Below are 10,194 nucleotides of genomic sequence, written 5' to 3'. Positions count from 1 at the left end.
TATAGAATTGAAGTTTGGTAGGTAAACTATTGTTCATTGCAATAAAATACATCCAACCACAATAAAAAAAAACTTTATTTAAAACTAACAATATTAATTAAAAAAACCACAATTAATACAAAGTTACATTCCCAAAGAAGTTTTTAATACGGGTAAAAATATTTAGTAAAAATAAAATACCGATCACACTTTTAATTAACTTAAAGTTCAAAAACCTTTCATAGAATAATAAATGACATTAAATCATAGATTATGCTTTGCTAAGAAATCTCGAACAAGCTTATTAACTTTTTCGGGTTCCTCTTGCTGCATGAAATGCCCACTATTTTCGACAGTTGCCGTTTCTATCGTCGCATACCTCGTCTTCATTAAATCTTGACAGGAATGACTTATGTACTTCTCATTCTCTCCGATAGCTAATAAAAATGGAATATTTTCTCCATACAACTTTTCTTCCCAGGAGTAAGAAAAATTCGCCCGATAATAATTAAGAGGTGGAGTGAAACCCGCTGCAAACAAATTGGTAATAATTATTCTAATGTTTTTCTACTATTCAATCTTGTTACCTAAGATATATTTATTATAGCTTATAGTACACAAGTATTCTTGCAAACAATAATTACACACTATCGGAGAGGGATGAGGACGAAGGACCAACAACTTCGTGAATTTCAAAATTTTCAAGGCACAGGAGTCTGCTGCTGGAATTTGAGCTCAGAACAGCGGGCTCGGTAATTTGTCAAGTTTCTAAACCTTTGCTTTTTATATTTGTTTTTAGTCGTTATAAAATATAACAAGAAACGAGTTCGCCGATACTGTGTGCTGTATCGTAATCAATGAGAGATGGATTGATTGTTACTGAATAACAAATGTGCCATACAATATTAATTGATCACCACCGGTCATAGTTATTGCCGAAGTTCGTTTTGCCTTTTTTATAGTAAGAAAGACGGACGAGCATATGGGCGACCTGATGGTAAGTGGTCACCAACGTCCATAGACATTGGCATTGTAAGAAATGTTAACCCTGGCCCACATCGCCAATGCGCCACCTACCTTGGGAACTAAGATGTTATATCCCTTGTGCCTGTAATTACACTGGCTCACTCACCCTTCAAACCGGAACGCAACAATACCAAGTACTGCTGTTTTGCGGTAGAATATCTTATGAGTCGGTGGTATCTATCCAGACGAGCTTGTACAAAGCCCTACCACCAGTGAGGTTGACACGCATTACTAAAGTAATTGAATAAAAAATAAACGCTAAAATAATTATTGTCATACATACTGGCGAACATAAGGACCTACCACTAGAAAAATTCATACATAAACTTTAAAGCAATCAATAGTTTACATATCCTTCAATGGCATTTGTAGGGTAATGGTATACATAACAAAAACAAGCGCCAGTAATACAATAGCGTATGATAGAATATTGTAATCGGTTAGGCAGTTTAGATTAAAATAAATGTACTGAAAGATAACAGAAACTTATAACTCATGATTACTAAAACATCTTAACAGAGTACAATAATACATTATTAGTATTGCTATAATTATTTTATCAACAGGAAATGTTTAAAAACATTTATTATCTGTCATTTTTAAAACAAAACTTTTCTATCTATTATATAATTAAATGGTGATTTTTTTAGTAACTCACTTTGTTTTCCGAACCAATATTTGTAGCATTCCATATCTTCTTTAGTTATAGTATCTTTGCCTTTGACAAGCATAAAACTATCTAAAGATTGTAAATTATTCATCTGCAACAATAACTCTGGTACCTTTGGTGCTCGAAACATAAATACGTATCTGGAAACGAAAAGTCTGAACATCACTATATATATGTCAATATTTTTATGAATATATATAATCAGTTCCACAGTCTGAAAGTATCACCAATAGATGAAAAGTTGAAAAGTAATAGATTAGCGTGGTGTGGGCATGTGATGAGGAGGGATGGAAAGCATGTTACTAGAAGGGTGATGAGTATGAATGTTGATGGATATAGGGGATGGGGGAGGCCGAAGAAAATGTGGATGGATTGCTTAAGAAAGGGTATGTGTATGACAGGCAGGCCGAATTTGAAGCCGAGATGGCCTAGTGGTAAGAACGCGTGAATCTTAACCGATGATCGTTGGTTCAAACCCGGGCAAGCACCACTGAATTTTCATGTGCTTAATTTGTGTTTATAATTCATCTCGTGCTTAACGGTAAAGGAAAACATCGTGAGGAAACCTGCATGTGTCTAATTTCATTGAAATTCTGCCACATGTGTATTCTACCAACCCGCATTGGAGCAGCGTGGTGGAATAAGCTCCAAACCTTCTCCTCAAAAGGGAGAGGTTGCCTTAGCCCAGCAGTGGGACATTAACAGGCTGTTACTGTTTACTGTTATGTGTATGAACAAAAATAAATGTTGTGCCGACCCCACATAGTGGGATAAGGGCAGGAAGAAGAAGAAGAAGATATATAATCAGTTCCAAGAGCTGGAAGAGTGAAGATAAATAAATAAATTTGACCTTGAATTGACAAGATATAATCGTCATCGTAACAAGATATGATCGATTACGTCGTGACCTAAAGGATCTTTGTTCATTATTCGTGAAACATGACGTTTTGAATGCCGGCGAGGTTATTATCGTAAAATTGGAAATGAAATTAAAGTGGAGTAGTGTTGTATAAAATGTAGATATTTATATTAATCAAACATTGTTTGTGGTGCTTATTGTAGCAGAGCAAAACGCATGGAATATGACAATGTACGGTTTGTTTGATTTTACTCTTTCTGCCGTTAGAATATATTATGCTTGCGTTTATATAAACGTGCGACCCATTCAACCCACTAAAGAAAAATTAACAACTTTCGTTTTGTCAATAAAAACATGAATGACAAATGATACAATGTTATGTAATAATTTGTGCCTCTCTGAAGACTTCCAACTAATTGCATACACAAATAATACGAACTATAGGTGGAAACACTGGTGGTAGGGCTTTGTGCAAGCTCGTCTTGGTAGGTACCACCCACTCATCAGATATTCTACCGCAAAACAGCAATACTTGATATTGTTGTGTTCCGGTTTGAAGGGTGAGTGAGCCAGTGTAATTACAGGCACAAGGGACATAAAATCTTAGTTCCCAAGGTTGGTGGCGCATTGGCTATAAGCGATGGTTGACATTTCTTAGAATGCCAATGTCTAAGGGCGTTTGGTGACCACTTACCATCAGGTGGCCCATATGCCCGTCCACCTTCCTAAACTATAAAAAAAAAAACACACTTACATGTATTATAATAATAATATGGGACATTATTCACACACGGCCATCCGATCCCAAACTAAGCAGAGCTTGTACTATGGAAACCAGACAACTGATATACTATGTATACTACTTTTCTTTTGTAAATAATATTTATATAGATAATTACACCCAGACTTAGGACAAACAGACATAGTCATGCACGCAAATGTCTATCCTGGGTGAGTATCGTACCCACAACCTTCGGCGTGAATGGCAAGTATCTACCAACCACGCCAACCGGCCCGTCAAATTACCCTAGATTATACTTACTTTGTTAAATATGTTAGTATATCTAATTTAAATATGCTATTAAAATGTTCTTAATAAATGATAGCTTGTTTTATATACGGATCCACAATCTAACGTATTTTTCATAAAATAATTTGACTATTAATAAAAGCATACCCTGATTTCTTTCTCTGTTCGTTCGTTGACCATATTTGACGATGCCAGATTTCTTTAGATGAACTCGACAACACAATAAGAGCATATAACACTTCAGGATAAGTTTCACGGAGCTTACAAGCAATCACCCCGCCCCAGTCATGCGATACAAGGATACATTTTTCATGACCTGGAACCGTTAGAAATATATTATTAAATAGCACGAAAATAACGAATAAAATGTGGACTTTCTTTTTTCCTTAAACTAAAAGTTTATATAAGCTGTCGCCATTAGCTTAAATAGTCAGGATCGAACTTACGACTATTGCACTATGTAAATTATATTAACGTTCAAAATATTACCCAATGCACGGATAAGTTCTTTGATGTCATCAACAATATATTCCATTTTGTATGAAGAAACGCCTTCAGGTTTCTCAGAATCCCCATAACCTCTCATATCCACCGCAACAACTCTAAAAGTGTTTACTAATTAGACATGCATAATAATTACGTATTTTTGTTATGTAAGCCATGTGTGATCCACAGCTGTATGACAAAAACACAAACTTAAGGATTAAAAATAATAATAAACGCCATTCACTATTATGTTTTAATTAAATTAAAATAATAAATTCAATTAATCATAATTTAAAACATTTGATTTAAATAATTTATTGCTTATAAATTAATTACATTGGTTTTTAAGGTAAGACGTTATCACATAAAAAAACCTAATTTTCGTTGGCTTGATGATCTAAATGCATAACGTGAAAGACATAATTGTTTCTAACCTCTTGGACCTCTTTATCCCCGCCACATTACATTATTAAATATAACTTATACATTTAAATAAATCATATTACCGATAATCTTTATTAAAATGCACTATTTGATGCCGCCATGAATACCAGAACTCAGGAAAACCGTGTAAGAACAGCATCAACGGCTTGGAAGTATCGCCGCTTTCTACATAATGCAATTTTATATCCTGAAAATAAAACATTTTTATATTGCAACATTCACAATTAAAATCCAACCCAAATCTAATAAAAGGGATTATAATTACGAATTCTACATCATTTCCAAATATTCTTTAGCGAAAAGGAGTTTTATACTTTGTAGTTTATTTTTTATTATTTAAACTATTCTATGTTTTATTTTCATACAAGTAAATAGCGAAGTCGGCTCCATATAACGCTTGTTGAGACGTAAATAAATAACAGCCAGCAAATCTATGTCCAACGACTAGGCTCTCCAAGGGAGAAAAAATTTATAAGCTTATCAATACTAATATTATGAATGCAAAATTAACAGTCAGACTGTTACTGATTGTTTAATATTAAAAAAATTATGAAATATAAGTACCATTTAATTTTGTTTTTATTTTATATATAAATACAATAAAAATAATAGTTTATTATTTTTCCCAGCCGGAATAGATAAATAACATTATTGAATAGCTTTGAAATTTTAAATACTTCAGTTTTACTTATTAGTCTGTGAATAATAGTTTTGAAAGTTTTTAGAGAAAACCTTTCACTCTGAAAGTAGTTCGAATGCCATGTTACTGAGATCGAGGATCAAGTTTTACACCGTTTGTTAATAAACGTATGAAACAAAAGTGAACTTATATCTACTTTCTACTTAATCCATAACTATATATATTTTTAATTGAGCAAATAGAGATTGCATCTGTGTTAACTCGTATACTTTTACACTAATTTGCAGTTGGTTGGTATCTTTAACATAATCACAATAAAATTAGAAACAATTTACATTTGTGCTCAGTAAAATGCATTCTGCATATTAATTAATTTAATGCTTGATGATAAAAAAAGTAGTTATAAAAAATAATTTAATGTGCATCCGACTTATTACACAGGTTTAATAAAAACTTTTACAACAGGACTCCAGAAAACGTTGGAAATGCTCAGACATAAAACTACAAAATTAATATTAATTATATTAAGGAACGTTTGTATTAATAAATATTATAAAACTAAAGCTAATTACTTTTTGGATGACAGGACACTTTGGGAATGAAAAAAAAACCTCCAGGCCATTTCAAATACTACAATTTTGGCAATAATTGTAGAAAAGTTAGTAAAATCTTACTGAATTCTTTTCGCCGGTTCTTCTCAAGTCTGAGATGTTTCCTTACAAACCAGTAAATTTTTGAGAATTGATAAGTATGTGTAATACATTATATTGGATAATTATTTCGAATTCAACATAAAAAATATATTTGATTCATTTGATTAAAATATCATATGATAAAAATTAAATATTGTCTACAACTTAAACCAACAGTGTATCATCAAATCAGCCAAATAATGATGAAGTTTAATAAAAAAACAGTCACATACACAAAAACAGGTAGGTACTGGATAATTCAAACATCGTTTTGTAGGTATCTTAAAACAAATGAAGGTCATTGTTATGACTCAAGTCTTAACTTGACTCGGAGTCGTATTTGATCAGAGTATTTAAAGCCGTCTCTACAAAAAGAAACATTAATATGCGTTAATAAAAAAAAAGTTTCCGAATGATAATAATTAGAGATCAGAGAGTCGTGTTTCTATCTCAAGGGATAAACTTACTTTAATTCTATGTGGATGAAATGCATAATTGCAAGTATTTTCATACATGCATCGAAATATTTAGCGAACGCGTCTAGTAGAGTGTGTAGTACAATAATATTATTCAACTGAAACTAGAGACACGTAATCCGTTCCGCTTTCTGGAATTGGAACTCTTCCGGGGAGTGAATATTGTGAACCTGTTTTTTTGCGGCAATTCTAATATCATTATACATTCTAGTAATAATGTGGCCTATATTCTACAATACGATCAATTCAAGAACCGAGGGGGGCAATGGTTTGAACACGCGATTCTTAACCGATGATAGCGGTTTAAACCCAGGCAGGCCACTGAATTTTCATGTGCTTAATTTGTGCTTATCACGTGCTCGCCTTTGTAGCGAAACATCGTGATGAAATTTGCATATGTTATATTTCTCTGAAATCCTGTCACATGTGTATCTAGCGACCAGCATCGGAACAGCGTGTTAGATTAGCTCCAAACCTTCTCCTCAAAAAGAGAGGAGGCCTTGGCCAAGCAGTGGGTTTTACAGACAATTACAGGCTGTTACGTTACTTTATACTAAAAAGAGATAAAATATAGTCGTAAAATTGATAACAATAATTTACTCGATAAATTATGTCTACGATTAATATCAAAATTGAATAACTTATCAAATTATTCCATAAACATGTTATCTATTAATCGAGTGTCTATGGCTTAGTTTTAAGATTGTTGATTGTCTAACATATCAATCAATTCAATTTAGGAGACTTTATTATTTTTGTTAAATTAATTTTAATTTTATACGACTTCTTATAAAAGTTATTATTTACCTAATTAAAAATTCGGTCTCATTCATAAATATTTTTTGACAATTGTTTTGTTTTTTTTGTATCTTATAGTTTGGTGGACGGGCCACACACAAATGGAACACCTGATGTTAAATGGTCATCACTATAGACATTGGTGGTGTAAGAAATATTAACCATTCCTGACATCGCCAATACGCCATCAACCGTGGGAATGAAGATGTTTTCGTTACACTGGCTCACTCACCCTTCAAACCGGGTCGCCGGTCGCCGGGGCCCTTCAAATCGCAACAATAATAAGTAATGCTGTTTAGAGGTAGAATATCTAATAAGTGGGTGGTACCTACCCAGACGGAATTGCACAAAGCCCTACCACCTAGCAAACAGATACAGATGAAAGAAGAAATTTAAATTCCTAAAAATATCTCCATTAATTTCTAGGCTGTGTGGTCTATTGTTGGTGTTACTGACCTCTGCTACAAAGTCGCAAGTTGATGCTAAATATGAAAGAAGCCCATCAATTTACAATACACTTAATGAATCTTTTATACTAAGCTCCATTCTGAATACAATACAACTCTTACAAATAATAATGATGTGCTATTCTTGCAAAAATAACACCATAGAGTAAACTGAAAGATGAATTGAATGAGTTATCATGTAAATTCGCGAAACAAATACAGTTTCTCGGAAAATTAAAATGGCGTAACTTGATATAATATAGAAAATATAACAATTTAACTACGAACAGTGTGACAAAAAGATAATATGTTGTTTTTTTCAGACTTCTTATAAATGTTTACTTAGCTCCGAGTTTGACAAAAAAAGGTTTTACCTTGCAAAAATTCCCGTCAGCATTAAATCAATATAAAATTATTTTCAACTGAATACAATTTGAAGGTTTGTACAATAAATTTTTACAATATTTGTTTTTAAATTGTATGACTAATATTTTCATTTTATTGTAGTTTGTGGTACTTGCATTATCACATTTGTAAGTTTTGTAAATCTTCTTATATGGTATCATAAATGAAAGAATCATATACTTCATATACTCATACAAAATATTTCTAATATAAATATTTCATCAATTCAAAAATACAAGTATTTACTTAACTTAAACTATATGCACTTTTCTGTAATATTGTTACTATATGTCTTGTCTTGCTTATTTAAATATTTACTATTTAAGTGCTAATTATGATAGAGGTATACGGCATAGACCCTGCTCACATTTGGCCTTGTGACATACACAAATCAAATTTAATCAAAGGTAATAAGATAAGACCAAGGAAAATTTAGCAGTTTTTAATGTTTTTCTTATTCCGAACAATATCAAATCATAGCAACAAATTAAATTAGCACTCGATTTAAGATTGTCATTTGATTAACGTTACGATTAACATATATTTAAATAAAAGAATGGTCTAAAATTAATAGTAATGTTAAGCTTATTACAATTCACGCCACTTTTATTTATGTATTTAAAATTAAATGCATTAAGCAGCACAGGGGAATCGATTCCCCTGCTTCCCTAAACATGAACAAACAAGAAACTAAATTGAACTGACTCCAATAAATAACATTAAAATTGAAAGTAACTCCCTTTTTTATTATAACTAAGTTTTTTATCACAACGTTTTATATAAGCTATATATAAATTAATTAGATTCATATGGTACCGTCTAGACTTACTAGTTTCGCCCACGCATATTTCCGCGCGTGTTAGGTATCCTATGTCAAAGCGTAACAAACGCACTTTCGAGTTTCGCATTTATATATATAATATTAGTAAGGATGAATATTCGGCCAATAACTATAAAGATGAGATGCTGAGATGCCCCAATGGTCTACCCATAGGTAAATCTATTTTACTAAAATTCCATGTGCTTAATTTACGTATATAATTCACCTTGACCTTGGCGGTGAAAAAAAATCGCGAAGAAACCAGAATCTGTTTGATGAAAATCTGGCGCATGTTTATGATCAGCGTGGTGGGTTTAGCTCCAAATCTTCTCCTTAAATGGAGAGAATCCCTTAGCCCAGAAGTGGGACATATACATTTTTCACATATATATATTTTAATTTTCTTTATTTTCCAGTAAAATTCTCACAGTACGTAAATCCCGACCCTCGATACAAGATACATGATATAACTATTCTGTCTATACATATAAATATAAATAATCGTATATATTTTATATCATAAATGAACAATACAAATAATTCTATTAAATACTCACATTGACTTTAATGTACTTGTGCACACCATATTTTGGATCCGTGAGATTGGCAGGTGGTTCCAACTTTAACTTCATCGCCCATGGATTTTTAAACGGATTTAATATTATATTAATAAAAATACCGACAAGTGCTTTCGCTGTATATAATAAAGTTAGTGCATTTGCTATTACGAAGCGATAACATATTATCTCAAGACTCATCTTCGACAACAGAATAAACGACCAGCGATTGCGGAGTTGTGCTCCTAACTGACTTGACTAATGAGGTAGTGAATTACGATGAATCGTGTGAGGACGGTTGCGGATAGTAAAATATTTTTAACACGTTATCAGATGAGTTCTTACAATTGTATACAAATTAAACATAATGCATCGTATATAACCTTATATGTAAAATGGATGATAATTACTATACCACGCCAAATCTGCTAGACGGTTTCAAATAAACCTTTTTAAATACATAGTTGTTAGTACCTAACGTCTACAAATATTCATGGATATAAAAATTACAGTTGATTAATACAGTAATAGCCTGTTAATGTCCCACTGCTGGGCTAAGGCCTCCTCTCCCTTTTGAAGAGAAGGTTTGGAGCTTATTCGCTGGAGTTGATTAATTATAATGGTATAAATATGTTTTTTATATAGATATTAATACGCGAATATCGAAAATCGATGCAATCAAATTTATATTATTGTGCCATAGATATGCACAAAAAACAGATCGTTTTTCGTTTTCGTATAATAATAATTTAAAAAATCTTCCGCACCATGACGACAAATTAGGGTAAGGTAGCGATTATCAAATTGTATGTTTCAAATTGACTATTATCAGAGAGAATTTTGGCGCAAAATTATAAATATGTATA

At 32.2% G+C, this 10,194-nt stretch overlaps 1 protein-coding gene across 1 annotated transcript; it reads right to left on the bottom strand.

The window, feature by feature from the left end:
- Positions 1-55: 55 nt before the first annotated feature.
- LOC126781711 (epoxide hydrolase 3-like) lies at positions 56-9,580 on the bottom strand. Its single transcript, XM_050506698.1, has 6 exons — positions 9,329-9,580; positions 4,557-4,681; positions 4,054-4,166; positions 3,712-3,880; positions 1,664-1,815; positions 56-509 (listed from the first exon to the last, which is right to left on the bottom strand). The coding sequence occupies exons 1-6, from the start codon at positions 9,527-9,529 to the stop codon at positions 244-246; spliced, it is 1,026 nt and encodes a 341-aa protein (XP_050362655.1). The 5' UTR covers positions 9,530-9,580; the 3' UTR covers positions 56-243.
- Positions 9,581-10,194: the final 614 nt, after the last annotated feature.

The sequence above is a fragment of the Nymphalis io genome, chromosome 4 (genome assembly GCF_905147045.1).
Source record: "Nymphalis io chromosome 4, ilAglIoxx1.1, whole genome shotgun sequence".
NCBI classification, from domain to species: domain Eukaryota; kingdom Metazoa; phylum Arthropoda; class Insecta; order Lepidoptera; family Nymphalidae; genus Nymphalis; species Nymphalis io.
This window is presented reverse-complemented; position numbering and strand designations above follow the sequence as displayed.

What these genes read in the sequence shown, in the direction of transcription:
- LOC126781711 (XM_050506698.1), bottom strand. Translation starts at nt 9,529, where the DNA reads ATGAGTCTTGAGATAATATGTTATCGCTTCGTAATAGCAAATGCACTA. An exon ending in ACAAGTACATTAAAGTCAAT is followed by an intron (nt 4,682 to 9,328) that starts GTGAGTATTTAA and finishes TTTTATTTTCAG; the next exon opens with GATATAAAATTGCATTATGT. An exon ending in CATTTTAATAAAGATTATCG is followed by an intron (nt 4,167 to 4,556) that starts GTAATATGATTT and finishes AAACACTTTTAG; the next exon opens with AGTTGTTGCGGTGGATATGA.